This window comes from Morus notabilis, unplaced genomic scaffold (genome assembly GCF_000414095.1).
Source record: "Morus notabilis unplaced genomic scaffold, ASM41409v2 Scaffold1249, whole genome shotgun sequence".
Classification (NCBI taxonomy): Eukaryota; Viridiplantae; Streptophyta; class Magnoliopsida; order Rosales; family Moraceae; genus Morus; species Morus notabilis.
Window position 1 is genome coordinate 11477 of NW_010357488.1, and position 21154 is coordinate 32630.

General features: G+C 33.0%; 2 protein-coding genes and 2 non-coding genes across 4 annotated transcripts; 3 read left to right on the forward strand and 1 right to left on the reverse strand.

Moving 5' to 3' along the window:
* Positions 1-903: 903 nt before the first annotated feature.
* Positions 904-5158, forward strand: LOC112093178 (disease resistance-like protein DSC1). The gene is made up of 7 exons (XM_024171156.1): positions 904-1389; positions 1616-1750; positions 1996-3180; positions 3288-3867; positions 4507-4569; positions 4682-4773; positions 4991-5158. Exons 1-7 carry the CDS (start codon positions 904-906, stop codon positions 5156-5158), a joined length of 2709 nt encoding a protein of 902 aa, XP_024026924.1.
* A 994-nt stretch (positions 5159-6152) lies between these two features.
* Positions 6153-9433, forward strand: LOC112093179. Its single transcript, XM_024171162.1, has 4 exons — positions 6153-6299; positions 6902-6989; positions 7618-7758; positions 9031-9433. The coding sequence occupies exons 1-4, from the start codon at positions 6289-6291 to the stop codon at positions 9088-9090; spliced, it is 300 nt and encodes a 99-aa protein (XP_024026930.1). The 5' UTR covers positions 6153-6288; the 3' UTR covers positions 9091-9433.
* A 9009-nt stretch (positions 9434-18442) lies between these two features.
* TRNAT-GGU lies at positions 18443-18514 on the reverse strand. The gene has a single exon. It is a non-coding gene; the product is annotated as a tRNA-Thr (tRNA).
* Positions 18515-19814: 1300 nt separating this feature from the next.
* TRNAD-GUC lies at positions 19815-19888 on the forward strand. Its single transcript has one exon. It is a non-coding gene; the product is annotated as a tRNA-Asp (tRNA).
* The last annotated feature ends 1266 nt before the right edge of the window (positions 19889-21154 follow it).

The window sequence follows — 21154 nt, forward strand, 5'->3', positions numbered from 1 at the left end:
TTTTTTTTTCTACTACTTATTTTCAGTTCAACTTTTAAATCCTCGTCTGCTTTGATATCACGTTAAATTCTTACTCGCGTAATATCTTAAACTGTTTCAAGTCTTGAAATTAATTCTAGACTGAATAAATTCTAAATTTAACTTTTCTGCATTATATCCCGGGAGTGACATTATTTCTGACGGTGTCAACTCCTTAGCTCACATTGTACCCTTCTACTATAGGTATCTATCTTGTGACTTTAACCTAGCTGTCTGGCAATTAAGGATTTTCTCTTCTTTAAAAATGTCAGTGCGTTTTTTTTACGCTGCTAACATCATGCTGTGTTTGGAGATTCTTGAAATTAAGATTCTCAAACTATACTTGTACTGAAAATTATTCTGCCTTAAAGTATGGCAAGAATTTATCGATCGAATTTACTTGATCGAAAACATGAACTTAACATGAAATCTGCTACAGAATTTAGGAATACATATATTGATTCCATAAATCCTTCAGTCACATAATATTTTCTAGGAAAATCCTTGGCTTAAATAAATAAATTGTATTATTTAAAGTCTGGAATTTTCTCAGTCATTACATGTTTAGTCATGGAACCTCATGGCTTGTCCAGTCATGGGCCTCGCGGCTTGAGTAGTTCGTGGGGTCGTATTAACGATTTCAAAATGTTAATGAATGATTTCTTAAGCAAAGAGATCTTGTGAACTGGTAATAGAGTCTATCTCTGTAAGCCTAGATAGGATGCGGAGAGTGCATCCTCGGGGACAGAACCCGAAACTCGGTCCGGGTAGGCGAGGCACTTGGTTAGGTAAGTAATTTGTACTAATTACTTGCTGAAGCCTGTAAAACGGTTATTTACAGTTATATTTCCTTTGAGAAAAATGATGTGAGGAAATGCTCTTGATATGGATTACATGGAGCTATCAAAAAATGTGGTTGAGCATGCTGGTGGCCTTCCATTGGCAATTACAGTTTTGGGTAAACACTTTCGTTCCCTCCGTATTCAGAGCCAAAAAAGTTGGGAAATGGCGTTGGAGAAACTAAAAATTGTTCCTCATAATGATATTCACAACGTGTTGAAAATAAGCTATGATGGGCTGGAGAAAGAAGAGAAAGATATCTTTCTAGATATTGCGTGTTTCTTCAAAAGGATGTGTAGACATTTTGTGGAAAACATACTTAATGGTTGTGGTTTTTTTGCAAGTATAGGAGTGGATATTCTCATTGATAAGTCCCTCATAACTATTAATCCTTATAATAATACTCTTCAAATGCATGATCTATTGCAAGAAATGGGTAAAAATATTGTTCGTCAAGAATCTACAAAACTTGGAGAGCGCAGTAGGCTATGGATTCCTGAAGAAGCTTGTGAAGTCCTAGAGAACAATGAAGTAAGTGCTAGTGTATTTCAATAATTCACTTTAGAATTGCATTAATAACTTGTAGATTAAGCGATTACACCAATCCATTGTTTATTGAGATGTCTTCATGCATACAATACTAACTTAGATTGCTTTTAATTTTTTCATGATATAAAAGTACATTCAATGTGTGTGTACACGTAACAGTACTGAAGTAACTTCTCATATGCTATATATGTTGATACTAAAATGACAGGGGACTGAAAAAGTTGAAGGAATATTCCTAGACTTGTCCGAAATTGATGAAGAGATACACTTGGAACCTACAGTTTTCAGAAAGATGTCTAATTTGAGATTGCTCAAAATTTACGATTCCTCTTATGGCAAGAAAGTTAAATTGTACCTTCAGGAATCTCCGTTATCTTCCTCGTTCACTTAGGTATCTCGAATGGCATGAATATCCTCTAAAATATTTACCATCAAACTTTAAGCCAAAGAATCTTGTTGACCTAAAGATGCCCTACAGTCACCTTGAGCAACTTCGGGTTGGAGTCCAGGTATATATCCTACACTGTGGTACTAAACCTAATTTATAATGCATAGTTTAGTTATTATTCTCATTTCTTTATGTTACAGGAGCTTAACAAGTTAAGAGACATTGATTTAAGACACTCCATTCACCTAACTCAAATTCCGGATCTGTCAAGTTCTCCAAATCTTGAGAGAATAAATCTCGAGTATTGCACAAATTTGTTTCAAGTTCCTTTGCATACTCAGCAAAATCTTAACAAGCTTATTGAAGTGGATCTAAGCTACAGCTACCAGCTTCAGAGTGTGCCAGATAGAATATTTGATGCTGCCTCTATGACAACTCTTACTCTCAACACTCTTCCAATGACTATAACCCGGAGCCTTGTGTCTTTAAATTTAAGTTCAACTGGAATAACGTCTTTGCCTTCATCAATTGTCTCTCTCAATAATCTTCAGAAATTGTCTCTCAGAAACTGTACAAGACTTGCAAGTCTTCCAAGTTGCATGAATAAGCTGGATTCTCTAAAGGAACTTGTATTAGGCGGGTGCTCAATTCTTGAGATGTTTCCAGAGCTTCCATTGAATATAATGACGTTGAATATTGGAGGGACACCAATAAAGCATGTGCCCTCATCATCAATTGAGGGTCGATTTGATCTCCAACATTTTACAATGTCCGATTGTAAAAGTCTTACGAGTTTACCATCCAACATTTTTAAGATGAGGTCTCTTTGTGATCTTAATCTTAATAGTTGCGCGAATTTGAAGAGCCTTCCGGAAATCGTAGAGCCTGTGAAAACTTTAAGCGGAACGGGGATTAGAGAGCTACCAATATGTGATATGGCTAAGCTTTTGCATCTCGATCTTTCTGATTGTCCAAAATTTGATCTGGAATCTGGAATCTTTCCAATCTCAAGTGATTACCACCGTTGGAATCTGGAATATCTTGATCTCAGTCGGTCTAATATAATAGCAATCCCTGCAAGCGTCAGAGGGCTTTCTAAGCTGAGAAGGATTTACGTAGAAAATTGCAAGAATCTTCGTTCTATACCAGAGCTTCCATTGGGTTTGCAATTTCTTGGTGCAAGCGGGTGCACGTCGTTGGAGGTGGTGTCAAATTCAAAGAGAGCACTCACACAAGAGTTTTGGGAATTCCAGAGCCAGATCACTGAAAAGTCAATGTTTTGTGATTGCTTGAAATTGGATCAGACGCAGCGTCAAAGTATTTTAATGGAATTCCAGCTTAGAGTTTTTCGGACTGCTACACGACTTATATGTAAAGACCATGAGGTACGATTTCTCTGTTTTATGTTAAAAAAAAAAAAAAAAAAAAAAAAAAAAAAAAAATAAAATATTTTTTCAATTGATATAGAACTTGACTCTCTTCTATGGTACAGAGGTTGCCTTATTCGATTGGCGCGTGTTTTCCGGGTTATGAAATTCCAAAGTGGTTCGAGTATCAATCAGAGGGATCTTTTATTGATATAAAGATTCCACTGGAAAGGCAGCATTTCTTGGGTATTGTATTTTGTGTTGTTGGTTACTCTTATTCTGAGGCCGTTTACCTGGATTTAAGTTGTGAAGTCAATCTTAAAGCGAACCAGGGGGAAAACAGGGAATTCACTTTGGGGTTTAACCATGGCAGACATTGGTTTTTTGCAATGCCAAGGACACATTCAAGTAATGTGTGGATGTGGTATGTGTCTCATCACCATTATAAATGGCTCAATGCAGAGGAGGCGTCATTTGACTTTTCATTCGTAGAAAGTTCATTGGAGGGAAACAGAAGACGGGTTACGACTGAATCCAAGTGTGAAGTGAAGAAGTGTGGGATCCACCTGGTAAATAAAAAAGAAATAGAGGAATTCAGATTCAATTTCATCAATGCTGGCCAACATCATGTACTTGAGGAATCCGCAGCCGAGCAGCCTGAATCCATTGCACGCGGAACCATCAACTTTGATACAGATGAACCACGTCTCAAGAGAATTAAATTTACAGATTCCTTTGACTGCTGATAATTTGATCTCTTCCTGGAATGCATAATCGGTAATTCAAAATATAAAATAAAAGTGTATGAATATGGATTTTGGTTTCTTTCTACTACTTTAATTTGTGAATAATACAGCTTCTTTCTACTACTTTTTTTAACTTATTATTTTGCTTTTGTGTGTGTATATCCTTCTTTTAAGTTTCTGGATGTTCGAAAAAGAGAAAAAATCATCAATAAAAAAACAGAAAAGAAAAGAAAATAACAGAGCGCAATACAACAAAGTTTTCTATCCCTTTTTTTTTTTTTTTATAATTCAGTTCAACAGTTGGGGAGCATTTAGGTGGAGATTAAGGTTGCGTTTTGTTCCATGATTTCTGTTTTAGAATAAGGCAATCACAGTTTTATGTGAATTCTTTTAGTTTATCTAGTTTAGGCTTTTGCTTTGTTACTAGTACTTAGCTATTGATTTGTGTTCCTAGTACCTTGTTTCTGATCTGTGTGGTTAGTGAAAAGTGATATGCGGATTCGGCCATAGTATTCCCTCATGACAATGTAGAAGAAACAGGGCTTAAAGTATTTTGAAATTCACAAGTTGTTAATCTCTGATGTTCTCTTTCTTGTAGGAAAGAATGCTGGCCGTTTCTTGCATGTCGAAGGCTGTTCCGGCATTGCTGCAGATCTGAAGGGTTAAGTTTATGAAAATATCAGTTCTTTGTAGCGGTGTTTCTTATGTCAGTATATGTCTGTCCCCTATTCTCTCTTGCAATACATTTTGAAATTCTTTGCATTTCTTTACAGCCATAAATATCTCTTGTTCGCCGCTGCTTATTGTGGACTGCTTTGAGAAAAATGCAGGTGGAGATGTTACTGGTGTCTATTCATGTGTCCTAGTTGGTTGCTGCTCCACTTCTAGTTAAATCAATCATATCAGCATTGATTGTCTGAATCATTTGTGATTGTATATAAATGGTTTGACTAGAAGACTTTCCCTGGATGGTGTGAATATGTTTCATAAACCAAATTCAAATTGAGGACGACAAATTATAACGTGCTTCGGAGGCAATGCTCTTCAATTCTGAAGGTTTGATTCAATGGTTGTGGTGCAAGGTGGAGGGAGGTCCTTCTCATGTCATCGAAGGAAAAGATCTTGCTGCATTGTGGGCGGTCCCATTGGCTTCTAAGTTGGGAAATTTGCAGATTTCAGTTGTTGGAGGATTTATCCTTCTCTTTTCTTTGAGCGAAGGCTCGGAATGTTGTTGCTTTAAAACTGGATAGCATGTTATTTGCTGGGTTGGCTTTAGAATTTCTCCCTCTTCTCTGCTTTGTTCTGATGTTTTCTTCTCTTTTGGTGGTTGTGCCCATGTTTTGTTTGGTCTCTACTTCCCTGAGCCTGAGACCTTTTACAAGGCCACAATGCAAATATTATAGACACCATATATATTAGTCTATTATACATATTGATATTTTCTTAGGCATCCTCAAGTCGAAAAGCTACTTTAGGAGTATGGTTCCAACATAAAGAAACATAATTGGTATTAAACAAATTCTCACTTCAACAGCTGGCTATTTTCTCAAATAAATAAATAAATAAATAAGTTTGGAAGTTTTATACGCAGGTGGGTGAAAAAAACCCAGCACAATTTATGTTGGAGAGACATAGGTCTTGAGCCCTTCCATTATATAAATCACTTTACATTCTTATTCACGTTTTATGTAGGACAACACACGTATGTAATTTTCTCAACAATCTCCTCCTCATGTGTGTACTCACGGAGCTCCCCTTAAATTAAAGTTTCTAATAGTCGGCAAATCCAAACATCACACTCCAAATAGGAGCCAACTCGAACATAGAAAAGGAAGCCGAAACCATACGAGTCCACCAATGCTCCACCAAACTACGGCAACAACAACTCTCCATGGGAGACAATATGGGAACTACAATTGAGTGTGATTGCTTGGCCCACACGAATCATTGGCTCTAATACCATTTGTTGGGAAGATACCACATGCAAAACTAACTCAACACTTCAGGAGCCTAATTTCACCTAAAAAGTTAACCTATTAGGCGTCATTTGACCTAAAAATAAATGGCTCAATGCAGAGGATGCGTCATTTGACTTTTCATTCGTAGAAAGTTCATTGGAGGGAAACAGAAGACGGGTTACGACTGAATCCAAGTGTGAAGTGAAGAAGTGTGGGATCCACCTGGTATATCAAAAAGAAATAGAGGAATTCAGATTCAATTTCATCAATGCTGGTCAACATCATGTACTTGAGGAATCCGCAGCCGAGCAGCCTGAATCCATTGCACGCGGAACCGTCGACTTTGATACAGATGAACCACATCTCAAGAGAATTAAATTTACAGATTCCTTTGAATGCTGATTATTTGATCTCTTCCTGGAATGCATCATCGGTAATTCCAAAAAAAAAAAAAAGTGTGTGAATATTGATTTTGGTTTCTTTCTACTACTTTAATTTGTGAATAATACAGCTTTGTTATATACTACGCTATTTTCTATAATATTTAGTTTTTATGTTCCTTTATTTCTTTTTCTTTTTTTAACTTATTATTTTGGTTTTGTGTGTGTATATAGGTTTCTGGATGTTCGAAAAAGAGTACAAAGCATCAATAAAATAAAAAATAAAAAAAGAACAGAGCGTAATACAACAAAATTTGCTATCCATTTTATTTTTTATTTTATTATAATTCAGTTTAACAGTTGGGGAGCATTTAGGTGGAGATTAAGGTTGCGTTTTGTTCTATGATTTCTGGTTTAGAATAAGGCAATCACAGTTTTATGTGAATTCTTTTAGTTTATCTAGTTTAGGCTTTTGCTCTGTTACTAGTACTTAGCTATTGATTTGTGTTCCTAGTACCTGGTTTCTGATCTGTGTGGTTATTGAAAAGTGATATGCTGATTCGGCCATAGCATTCCCTCACGACAGTGTAGAAGAAGCATGGTTTAAGGTATTTTGAAATTCACAAGTTAATCTCTGATGTTCTCTTTCTTGTAGCAAAGAATGCTGGCCGTTTATTGTAGCAAAGAATGGGTTAAGTTTATGCGAATATCAGTTCTATTGTAGCGGTGTTTCTTATGGCAGTGTAAGTCTGTCCCCTGTTCTCTCTTTTGCAATACATTTTGAAATTCACCAATCAGATAATGGGGTCCTTTTTACCACTGGGCTTTGGCATGTCCTATTTCCTAGGTGTTTTTCATATTTCGGACCTGTTATCCGTTGACTTTGAAATCCTACTAGTTGAGTTTCCATAGCTGATATGCCCCCCAACATGAGTAAGTGGGTATTAGTGATCAAAGAGAATTCATGTAACAAATAACCTTTTAACATACGGGTATTGTCTGTTATTGTTTCCAACACATTGAGATTGGTATTTAATTGAGTTCAGTATGATTGTAGGATGAGTAGAATAGTACTGATCCAACGTCGTAAAGTGGGGTCCAGGTTTTGACATAATATTTAGCCAAAATCCTTGAAGTATCAAGTCATTATCCTTTTAGTTCATGTATCGACGGATCTATTTCTTCTACTATTAATTTTATGTAGCATTGGTTTTAAACTGTTGAGATCCAATTTGTTCCCCTTTCATATCCATGATTATTAAACTTATGAACTTTGCTCGTGTTATTTCCATGAAAATGATATAGGATGTTTTGGCTATGCTTCAATAAGTTTTTGATAAGTCCATTTCTTTATCATGTTTTTATTTGCAGTATAATGAGAAGTGCTTCAGAGTGCTGCATTGTGATATTTTTGAAGAAGAAAGACAAACTCAATTATGGTGTTTCCCAAAGAAAGAGTTAAATTGCAAGAGAAAACAGATGGAAGATATCTTTATGGTGTTTCCGAATGTGGTGAGATTTTGTTAACTAACATTAGCATTAATTTTGGGACTTCGAAGTGTTGCTTCTTGTTGCTATTTTGTTAACTAACATTGACATTGGACAAACTCTTAAAATAGCTCTCTCTTTTCTTTTCTACTCGGTCACTGCATTGGCTTTCTCTTGTTCGCCGCTGCTCATTGTGGACTGCTTCGAGAAAAATGCAGGAGGAGATATTACTGGTGATCAATTCATGTGTCCTAGTTGGTTGCTACTGCACTTCTAGTTAAATCAGTCATATCAGCATTGATTGTCCCAAAAGGAATGAACTGAATCATTTGTGATTGTATATAAATGGTTTGACCAGAAGACTTTGCCTTAATGGATGGTGTGAATATGTTTCATAAACCAAATTCAAATTGAGGACGACAAATTATAACATGCTTCGGAGGCAATGCTCTTCAATTCTTAAGTTTCGATTCAATGGTTGTGGTGCAAGGTGGAGAGAGGTCCTTCTCATGTCATCTAAGGAAAATATCTTGCTGCATTGTAAGCAGTCCTACTGGCTTATAAGTTGGGCATTTTGCAGATTTCAGTTGTTGGAGGATTTATCCTTCTCTTTTCTTTGAGCGAGGGCTCAGAATATTAAATCAAAGTTTCTAATAGTCGGCACATCTAAACATCACACTCCAATCAGGAGCCAACTCGAAAATGGAAAAGGATGCCGAATCCATGCGAGTCCACCACTGCGGCAACACCAACTCTCCAGAGGAGGTAATGTGGGAACTACAACTGAGTGTGATCGCTTGGCCCATACGAATCATTGGCTCTGATACCACTTGTTGGGGAGACACCACATACAAAACTAATCCAACATTTCAGGAGCCTAATTTGACCTAAAAAGTTAACCTATTAGATCTAAAAAGTTAAAAAAGAAGAAAAGAACATAGCGTAATACAACATAATTTTCTATCCCTTTTTTTTTTTGTTTTATATAATTCAGTTCAACAGTTGGGGAGCATTTAGGTGGAGATTAAGGTTGCGTTTTGTTCCATGATTTCTGTTTTAGAATAAGGCAATCACAGTTTTATGTGAATTCTTTTAGTTTATCTAGTTTAGGCTTTTGCCCTGTTGCTAGTACTTAGCTATTGATTTGTGTTCCTAGTACCAGGTTTCTGATCTGTGTGGTTATTGAAAAGTGATATGCTGATTCGGCCATAGTATTCCCTCATGAGAGTGTAGAAGAAGCAGGGCTTTATTTTGAAATTCACAAGTTGTTAATCTCTGATGTTCTCTTTCTTGTAGCAAATAATGCTGGCCGTTTCTCGCACGTTGAAGGCTGTTCCGGCATTGCTGCAGCTCTGATGGGTTAAGTTTATGCGAATATCAGTTCTCTTGTAGCGGTGTTTCTTTTGGCAGTGCAAGTCTGTCCCCTGTTCTCTCTTGCAATACATTTTGAAATTCCTTGCATTTCTTTACAGCCATAAATATCTATAGTTCTTATAATCGTTTTAGAAGAATGTTCTTGCCCAAGTGCTGCAACTAGACTGGACTGTCACTAATATATAAGTGTGGCCTTTTGAAGGGTTGTAACTCTTTTAGGTACAGACTAATGTTGATGGAAAAAGAAGGATTTTTATTGTTCTCTGGTTCTTAGTACCAAAAGCGTTTGTTTTATCATGATCCGTTTATTTTCTGAAATGTAGTAAACTCACCAATCAGATAATGGGGTCCTTGTTACCATTGAACTTTGGCATTTCCTATTTCTAAGGTGCTTTACTAACGTGAAACAGTTTTTCATATTTCGGACCTGTTATCCGTTGACTTTGAAATCCTACTAGTTGAGTTTCCCATAGTTTTTCATAGTTGATACTTAAGTGGGTATTAGTGATCAAAGAGAATTCATGAAACAAATAACCTTTTAACATACGAGTATTCTTCCCTTTTGGTGGTTATGCCCTTGTTTTGTTTGGTCTCTACTTCCTTGAGCCTGAGAGCTTTTATAAGGCCACAACGCACATATTAGTCTACTAGACATATTGATATTTTGTTGGGCATCCTTAAGTCGAAAAGCTACTTTAGGAGTATGGTTCCAACATAAAGAAACATAATTGGTATTAAACAAATTCTCATTTCAACAGCTGCCTATTTTCTCAAATAAATAAATAAATAAGTTTGGAAGTTTTATACGCGGGTGGGTGAAAAAAAACCCACCACAATTTCTGTTCGAGAGACATAGGTCTTGATATTTCTGTTCGGGTGGGTGAAATTGAAGGCATGGTACTAATTTATTTATATTTCTATCTTATGAAGGTTATTTCACCTAAGTGTGTGATAACAAGTAACAACGATTAATTTCTTCTACTTAATTTCAAAGCACATGATAAGCAAAGCTATTAATTCTTGCTAGATGTAATGACTGAGAAAATTCCAGACTTTAAATAATACAATTTATTTATTTAAGCCAAGGATTTTCCTAGAAAATATTATGTGACTGAAGGATTTATGGAATCAATAGATGTATTCCTAAATTCTGTAGCAGATTTCATGTTAAGTTCATGTTTTCGATCAAGTAAATTCGATCGATAAATTCTTGCCGTACTTTAAGGCGGAATAATTTTCAGTACAAGTATAGTTTGAGAATCTTAATTTCAAGAATCTCCAAACACAGCATGATGTTAGCAGCGTAAAAAAAAAAACGCACTGACATTTTTAAAAAAAGAGAAAATCCTTAATTGCCAGACAGCTAGGTTAAAGTCAGAAGATAAATACCCATAGTAGAAGGGTATAATGTGAACTCGGGAGTTGACACCGTCAGAAACAACGTCATTTCTGAAAATTAACGCAGGATAGTTAAATTTAGAATTTGTTCAGTCTAGAATTAATTTCAAGACTGTAAACAGTTCAAGATATTACGCGAATAAGAATTTAATGTGATATCCAAAGCAGTCAAGGATTTAACATTTAACTGTAAATAAGCAGTAGAAAAAGGAACCGTCAGAAATGGGAACGAATTCCTGTTAGTTAAGTTACTCTCTTATAGTCAGTATAATTTTTATCAGTTTCTAAGGGAAACTTAAGAAAGTGGACAAGAGTACAATGGGGTAGGTGAGATTTTTTTCTCTCCCTTCCTCCACTTGGCCGGCCATGCATGAAAAAATAGAGCCAAACCTTTGGCTAGTGGAGTGTGCTAGAGGACTTTATGTTAAGGTGATGTGATGTTAGTGGTTGAAGGGGAATTAATGGCAAAGTTGCTTCTTCTTTTCTCCTTCCAAAACCGGCCAAGAAAGGGGGATTTGAACCAAAAATTTGGTTGAATGATGGAGTGGAATTGGTGTTAAAAAAAATAATTTCCAAGTGCCTATAAAAGGAACCAACATAGGATAAGCTTCATTTTTTTTCTCCTAGCTTTTTCCCCACTCAAAAAATCCGGCCACACACTCTCCATTTCCTCTCAAATATTTTCTCCCACTCTCCAAAACTTGAGCCCCTAGCACACCATAGAAGAAGAAGAAGGAGATTAAGGGATTCTAGGAGGAGACTAGTCAAGCATTCCTCTAAGGGTAAAGAAACTCTAAATCCTCTCTTTTTCATGTTTTGGGAAAGTTTGAAATAGAGAAATATTCTTCTCAAATTTCCTTATACTCTTATAGTTTCAAGCCATTAACAATCCTAGAGGAGTTCAAGGGTTTTTCAAGAGAAAGAGAGAATTCTTCAAGGGTAAGTTCTTAAACTCCCCTCCATTAATTTCTAGCCAACTTTAAGCTTGGATTTATGGATGTAAATTTGTGGTTCTTGAAGAGATAAGATTGTAATAAGAGTGTGTGAGTTTTATGTTGGTTTTGTGAGTTTTGAGCTTAGTTTGATGTGGTATGTTTATGCTTAATCTAAGTTGCTTATTTTCGGATTAGAGGAAAAATTTTCCGGTGACTTTGACCGCGAAAATGAGGACCATAGAGCGAGAGTTTTTAATGTTTTAAAGCTTGAACTTATAGCCCTGGATGTTTTGAACATTTTCGGTTACTATGACAAAACCTAATTTTAACTCTAAAACCAAGTTTGAAGCCATTTGGCAAAAACGGACAAGCTGTCCAACACAGTTTCGAAAAAAAAACTGGCAGCCACTGGTTCAGCCAAACGGGACCCTTAGAAGCTGAATCTCGATTTTTCACAAAAGTGACAATTTTATATTTCGACGAGATGAAGAAATTTGATGAAGAAAAGATTTTCAAAATCCGACCCTAAGAGGTACTAAAACACAGATTCCCGAAACGGCACAGTTTTTGACTAAAACAGTTTCAAGAAAAACAACAGCTACGGCTTTCAGCCAAACGGGGCCTTTAGAGGCCGAGATGAGAAGCTATACGGCTCAACTCCAACATAATTGCTCTGATATAGCTGGCTCTTTTAGGCACTTGGATATTTCCCAACAACTCCGGTCCATTTATGGTTATTGCTTCTGTGAACATAGTAGCTAAATAATCCCAACGCGTTACATAAGGCAGATATTGTATAATTGTTCGGTTTTCCGCAATTTTTTCCATTCCTCGGTGTAAATAGCCTAATATTGGTTCACAGTCAATAACATCTTCACCATCGAGAGTAACGATGAGTCGAAGAACACCATGCATTGATGGGTGGTGGGGACCCATATTTACTATCATGAGGTCTTTTCTTGGAGCTGGTATATTCATAGGTTTTTCTTTTTCCTCGATTGATTCTTTCATGAATTACTGAAAAGCGAAAATAAGTTCATTAAAATAAAAAAAAATCAAGATCTAATAAATCAAATAATTCAATAATTCAAAACGCTTCCTCAAATTCAAATTAACGCATTTTTGATTCCCGAATATCTAACTGATTAATTAATTCTTTATAACGTATTCTATTGTTCTTTGACAAATAAGACAGCATCCTTTGGCGTTTTCCCAAAATTTTACGGAGGCCTCTCTGAGATAAATAGTCTTTTCTGTGCAATTCCAAATGTGAAGAAAGTTTTCGTATCCTATTAGTGAGGCTTAGTATTTGAAATGTAACAGACCCCCTGTTTTTTTCTTTTTCTTCGTGTGAAATAACCGAGATGAATGACTTTTTTATCATAAAATGAAATCTTCCCCCCCACCGGCCCTTATTGCTTTGCTAGATTTTTTTATTGATCAATAATAATAATGTTATTCATTTTTTTTTTTTTATTTGGCATACACAATACAATAATCTTAATTTTGTGAATAATCTTAATTTTGTGAATAATTTCCAATTTGAAAATTGTATTCGAATAGGTAAACAAAAAGATAGTTGTCTGCACTCACAAAAGATAAAAAATTATATCTAAAATTTAAAAATAAACTAAGAAGATTTTTGCATTATTTCTAGATATTGATATGTCATTAAATTAGTATCGTGTATCATAATGGAATAGAAAACAATATAGGTGTGCATCTATTTGTCTTCATATATGCAATATAGTACGGGAAATAAAATCAATCCGTATTTCACTTTTTTTCAGTACACGCTTAAGTTCATTTTTAAATTGCGGATACATATGTATCCTTACCATACTGAAACGACTGCCATTATTGGTATCAAACCAATAGCGATTCATACAAGCGAAATCTTCTAATCGATAATTAGGCCAAAGAAAGAACTTTAATCTAATTATATTATTTTGATTTATTTTGCTTTTATTCAAAACCGGACTCTTTACCTTATTTTCATTACAAAAAAATGCATTGCTAGGTATACCATTTCTATTCCTAGAATTGAAACAAATTAGAATTCTCAATTCTCTACGATGTCTAGGGGATAAAATAGTTTCAGGAACAAACAAATCATAATGATTTTTGTCTCGATTTTCAGTCATCTTTTGATGTTTTGAAATGAATTCATCAAAATTCTTCGTATCAACATGGCCCTTTTCTCGATACCTTTGATTAATTGTGTGTTTACTTTTATGAACCAACGAAATACCTATAGTTTGATACATAATAAATTGTCCTTCATTTTTTCTAGACAGACGAACTGGTTCAATAAGTAATATTCCCTTTTTAATCAATTCTGTAAGAATGAAATTTTTCTGAATCATTAGAAGATCCAGATTTATTTCTCCCCTTTGAATAGAGGCTATAGTAATTTCTCTTAGGTTTATCGGTCTAAGCAGGGAACAATATACTTTGATGTTATCGATCATTTTTTTATTTAAAGAATCGTCCCATCTCAATTGAAAAAGCAAATACCTTTTTAGTAAGAAATCAAACTCCGCTTCCATGTTGGTCCTGGATTGTTTTTTATTTTTTTTCATCTTTGATACCGCATAATTTTCTTCAATATCTTTTTCTTGATTTGAGAGAGTTGATTCAAAATCTGTTTTGATTCCGCATTCTTTTTCTACTTGATTTTGTTTTTCTAATTCAAGATATTTTTTTTCATTTGAAAATATTGATATAAAGATATCTCTTTTTTTCTTTCCAGTCGTTTTTTTATTTTTATTTCCACTGGCATTTTCATTTACATTAAGATTTAAAAGGAGAAATTTGATTGGTATGTACCATGGTTTAATCTTATACGAAGTATAAAGTATCAAAAATTCTGGGAAAAACCAAAGTTCGAGATTCGATATGGGACAACTTAGTATTTCTTCATTCATTCTCATCCAATCAAAAAGTTTTTTTTTTGATGGATTCATTTCTTGATTTTGATGAATCGTGGGATAAAAAAGATCTTTCTTGTCGATTTTCTCAATTATTTGATAATTATTAGCCCTAGGTTTAGTATATTTATTACTGTTGGCGTCAGTATCCATATTGATCCAGGCCCTAATATCCATTTTCTTTCTAAGACAAAAATTGAGAATTATCCAATCGAAATTTTTTCTATCCGGATTGTTCTTTATATCTATAATATTATCTTCTACTAGATAATTATTGATAGGGATACCTACCAGCATATTAAATAATTTTCGTTTATGTTCGGTATAATTATAAAAAATCTCTTGGTTATTATTTACTTGTAATGGTAATCCATAAATAGATGAGTTTTTCTTATCTTCATAATTAATAAAATTATATGATAAAAGATCATATCTATATTTTTTTTTAACATTTTTTTTTTCGGAGTTAATTAATGGCTTTTTTTCATATGAATCATATTTGTTTAAATGGTTATTTTGAGCTATAGAGTGTTGATTTACTATATTTATACCTTTTTGTGGTACTAATCTAGACTGAGATAAATTATTTTGATAATAACCCCTTAAGCAATTTTTCCATTGATTTATTTCATAATTGGGGATGTTCTTATGTCTTAATTCGGAATGAAATATTTTTTGTGTTCCAAGAAAATAATCCTTTATTTCATTCTTAAGAAAAAGAAAAGCTCCATTATATTGAAAGACAGATCTTAATCTTAACTTATATAAATTAAAAAAGTTAAAACCCCGGCTTTGTGATAATTTGTAAAAGACATATGCTTGTGACAAATAAGATAAATTACAAAAAGTTTCCAAGTTCTTATTATTAATATTAGAAAGTGACTCTTTTATAGTCGAAATAAACTGCGTTATCTTTTGATTTGTTTTATCAATTTTTTCTTGATTTCTTTCATTATTGTAAATATAGTTATTATAGGAACTGGTTTTATTAACAATTTTTTTTAATGATTCAAAAAAATAAAAAAAAAGTTGTGCATTTATTCTAGGAATATTAATGATAAATAAAAAGATATTTCTATATATTCTTTCAATGAAAAATTTTATAAAATAATTTGATTTACGGATTAGTCGAACATTTCTTCTTTTTAATAGCTGCAAAATATTTTTTGGTGATTCCAATCTTTTATCATTATAACTCATTTTGTTAGAACTAATATTTATATGTGGACTTATAAATCCTTTTTTGTTGTCTTTTGAAATTTTTTGTATTTGATTTATGGTTGTGTTTGTTCTATTAGTTAGATCTTGTATTTTTTTTTTTGTTAATGAAAAAGTTGTCCAATTTGTAGATTGAATGTTAATGGACGGTTCATGAATTAGCTCGTTATCGATTATCAAATTTTTTTCTTTTTTGCTTTCACTCAATTCATATAGTTCTATTTCTCTTAATCCAACTAATAGAATTGGGTTCATTTTTGAAAGTTCTTTTATTATTTTTTTTAGAAATACAATATTTTTAATAACCCATTTTTTTCTTTCTTTTGAGACATTTAGAAATAATTTTGTTCTTTCTTTTAAAATTATTAGAATTCTAAAACATTTCTTTTTTAATTTTATAAGTCTTTTTTTGAGTTCTTTAAAAATAGGTTCAAAAAATGAAAGTTGTTTTCTGGGCGAACCAAAAGGAAGTTCAGTTTCCATTCCCCAAACTGTTAAAAAACAAAAATCATTTTGTTGTTCTTTCTTTTTCATTGGATCCTTATAATTGTTTCGTAGCTTAAGCTTAGATTTGTGCCAAGGTTTCAGACGAAAAGGAAATAGGATCTTTATCTGAATACCGTCTATTAACCAGTTTTTCGGAAATTCTTTTTCTGCTAATTGAACACCATTATAAGTGCAGTTAACATGCACTTCTCTTTTCCAATCCTTTACATCCTCCGACCATTCAGGAAATTGAAATAATAGTATACGACCAATATTTTTAACTATTATCAATGAGGGTAATATAATATATTTTCTCAGAATTGATTGGATTACTAATACAAAACCTCTTATTACTTGAGCAACTACAATGCTATCCCAGGTTTCCGCTATTTCTATACGTGCATTCTCCCTTCTTTTTTCTTTTTCTTTTTTTTTATCTTTTGATTTTTTCTCTCTATAGTCTGAAATTTTGAATTCTGGCTTTTTCCATAGCCAATGTTGAAATTTTTTTTTTATCGGCCTCAACATATCAAAAGAAAAATAAACATCTTTGTCGATTCTGTCCAAAAAAGGAAGGGAGTGTACGTTTGCTTGAAAGGTTTTCCAAATAACTGTTTTACGCCTTTGAGCGCGCATTGAGCCTTTGATTATGTCTCGACGAAAATCCGATTGTTGCGAATAACGTATCAAAGCAATGTCGTCCCTTTCATCATTATTATTAGTATCTTGGGAATTACTATAACCATTGGTATTTTCGAGTTCATGATTAAAAATCAATACACGTTTGCATTTTCTTGAACGAATCTGAGAATCCGTTCCCAAAGCTTCTTCGTTTTCTCCCTCCTCTTGTTCCAAATCGTCGATTAATTTGTATGACCATTGCGGAATTTTTTTTCTGATTTCTTTTATCCCAATAGCTTGTTTTCTAATTGTTTTATTGTTAGGATCCGTTAGAAATCTTTCAAATAGAAATCTTATTTTTTTTTCTCGTCCTTCTAAATTAATTCGTAATTGTTTATGTTCAGGAAGTAAATAAAATTTTTTAAAATTTAAACTTGATGTTGGTTTTCCATTAAATTCATTGATTAAGTTCAAGAAAAAATTCATTTCTGTTGATAATAATCTTTTATCAATTCTATCAAATGGTTTTTTTTCTTCAAATTCTAAATAATTAATAATAAGAAAGAGACCGTGGATCTTATTTATCCAACCTCTTTCTATGTAATTTTGTATGGAAACTTTATCTTTGATTGAAAGTGAAAACCTTTTTTTAATTTGTCCACGGTATGCCCCATTCAAGAAAGGATCATATACTTTTGGTAAGTATTTTTTTTTCGTATTATCATGACACAATCTAGGTCTTTTTTCTAGTACATCCAAAATAAGGAATTTACTATCTAGAGCTTTGTCAAGATCCTTGATTATATTTATAAATTTGTTGTTTAGGTTTTTTCTTTTTTGTTCATTAGTATAACTCCAATTATTATATAATTCATCAGAGTCAAGTTTATCTGTTGTGAACAGAGACATCTTTCTTTGTATCATTTCGAAAAAAGTTGACAAACTGGGTGGGTACGTAAAAGATATTCTTTTTTTTCCATCGCTTTCACATGTATGAAAAAAATATTGTGACATTTCATTTTTTACAGCATTTTCAAATTTATCGTTTTTGATATAACGAAATGGACGATTCCAGCGTTTATAGTCGAAAAGAATAGTCACAAGAGGTTTTTCAAACCAGAGGAGTTCTTTTTTTTCTTTAAATATTTCTAACTTCGAATTTTCTTGATTCCGATCCACATCCAGATAATAAGTTTCATAAACGGGTTTATTTTTATATCGTGTCTCTTTAAAATCGATTTTTTCCGGATCCTCCTTTTCTTCCGAAAAAAGGGAAGGAGAAGGATCTTCTTCGGTGGATCCCTCTTGTTCCTGTTTAGTCCCCTTCGTTTCTGAAGTTTTTTCTACATCTCTTTCTTCCTCACTTTCCCCCCTTTCTTCCGTTTCTTTCAGTTTCTTAGTAAGAATGGGTGACGGTATTCTGCCTAAATAGTAGACACAGGTAATAAATAATAGAATACTAAAGATTCGAACCATAAAATTTAAGTAGACAACTTATTATTTTTCAGTATAAACTTAATACTATTCATTATAATATTAAAATATAATATATGATTATTATAAACATAATAGCAAATGTTCAACCTTATAACTATAATTACTATACTATAATAAATAGTATAATTAATAGTATAATGAATTAATATGGTTTCTTACTTATTTATTAAAAAAAAGAAAAATATTAATAAAATCTCTATTCTCCCTTCAAATATGAATACTACCGTGCTAGTTTTATGAAAAAAACAAAGCCCCTTATCGGATTTGAACCGATGACTTACGCCTTACCATGGCGTTACTCTACCACTGAGTTAAAAGGGCATATTTGATTCAATTCCTGAATAAGCCACTAATCACTATGTGTTTAGTCTATATACATATTATATGTATATAAATACATCGTATACGTTATAATATATCTTAAACGTATAGTGGTTCATTCAGGAACGATAAATTTGATTTACATAATGAGTATAGGATATACTTGTAAGTATAAGTAAAAAATTGTAAGTATAAGTAAAAAAAAAGGGGGTTTAGTGATATTTGATTTCATAAATATCAATCAATGCAAGGAATTGTTTCAAGACAGATTCTAATTGCCATCATAACGAAATTCATTTGATTGATACAGGTACCTACCAATTCAACCTAGATCCAAACTATTTCATCGAATCATTAATAAAGCGATTCAGCTTGCCCCCCAAACCAAATTCTTAGAAAAAAAAGAAAAAAAAAAAAAGATTTATTAAATAAAATAATATTAACATTATTAATAATTATTGAAATTATTAATAATATTATTTAAATTCTAAATTTAAAGAAAAAAAGAAAATAGATTTATTTATGGAATTATAAAATGTCGATTAGAATGAACGATTCAGGAATATAAATAATCAAAGAATTCTCTATAATCGTGAAAGACAGAAAGATCCTTCGCGTTGAGTCATACGATTCCATTATATTGACAATTTCAAAAAACTATTCATACTATGATCATAGTATGATGACGGTTGGGCAAGTATGCCCCCATCGTCTACCGGTTCAGGACATCTCTCTTTCAAGGAGGCAGCGGGGATTCGACTTCCCCTGGGGGTAGGGTACTACGAAAGGAAGTTGATCGTGGATTATCACTAAGCCTGGATTGATTCTTCCCGGGTCGATGCCCGAGCGGTTAATGGGGGCGGACTGTAAATTCGTTGGCAATATGTCTACGCTGGTTCAAATCCAGCTCGGCCCAATAATTCGCCGATCCACCATGAAATGATATAAGCCATTTGTTGTTCTCCAGAAATGCTCGATCCCAGTCAAAATCTCTGATATTGATATATCTTTATCCCTATCGCTATTACTCTATTTATTTTTCTTTTTTCCAACAAGTTTTGATCTTGCTAATGATCTATATTCATATCAAGATCTGGAAGTGTAAAGTCTAATGAAAAGAGTAAAGAAAAAAAAGACCTTTTTCATTGAAAGATTGACTATCCAATTAATTTGGAAATAACGACAAGATTATTAGTAATCACTGCCTCTCTTGCTAAAGTTCATATCCATATCGAAAGTATTTGAATAAAAACATAAGAATATGTATACTGTACACCTTATTTTATTATGTTATTTCCTTGGGATTGTAGTTCAATTGGTCAGAGCACCGCCCTGTCAAGGCGGAAGCTGCGGGTTCGAGCCCCGTCAGTCCCGATGGATCCAAATCCAATAAAAAAATACAGCAATTCATCTTCCATTTTTCTGTTCTGTGAAAGAAAGTACAAAGAGTAGAATTTCATTGCCAACAGGAATCCCTTTTCTTTTTATCTTTTTATTTTTTTAATTTCTATTGTTTGGCTTTGTTTGGAACCAATGATAAGTGTAAAAGCGGTTAGATGATACTTCATCAAATGATTGTACAAGGAGGGCGCTAGTTTATAGAAAGAAAGGGTGGAAAAGAATGAAAAATATAAATCAAAGTTAAAGTAAAGGGGTTTTTGATTGTATCAAAATTGACTTTGGAATTCGATATGGATAAAAGATCTTCCTATGTTATATTATTCAATTCTTGACGATGAATCAATTTGTCAGATATTGTTATTCATGATATTGATCCGATTCGATTATATCTCGATGTAATTCATCTCATTGAATTTATAGACAAAAGATTTATTATCTCTATGGGATTAAATCCCGAGTTATTGCGAATTAAAGAAAAACGAAAGGATGAAATTATGGAAGTAAATATTCTCGCATTTATTGCTACTGCACTGTTCATTCTAATTCCTACTGCTTTTTTACTTATAATATACGTAAAAACAGTAAGTCAAAGTGATTAATTTAAATTAAACTTGTGACTTTTTAGTTTTTATCAATGATTGAAGAGAAGAAATAAAATAAAAAGGATTCAAATTTCACGTTTTAAATGAAATCATCGAACTAGAATCAGCAGTATTCTATGAGATACTAGATAGTATGGTAGAAAACGATTTTTCTACCATACTAGTATTATTATTGTACTGTATAAAGTTTGCTGTATGACGATACAGGTTAATTTAATATATATCAATTGACATTATATAGATATAAATTCCATATAGAATGTACATAGTGTCATGTCCCAATCCTATTTCTTTGCTTCATCTATTTCTATTTGATTTATTTGATTTGTGTTGATTCCAATCAATTTGAAATAATCGAAAGACAGCTCTTACTCTTACGATTCTAATTCCTAGATTTCTTATCTTTTTTAATATGAATTCCGATATCCATTGAAAAAAAGAATCAAATCAATGAAAGAAAAAGAGGTATGGGTATAATAAAAGAAAATCAAGTAATCTTCTTGTTAGCATTCCAACAAAGAAGTAATTGATTAACCAGTTGACAGAGTATCCAGAGGTTCCATGGGAACTTCTTCGGATTTCGAAAAGGATTAATAAACCTCACCAATTTTAACCCTTCAACCATTATATGAAATGA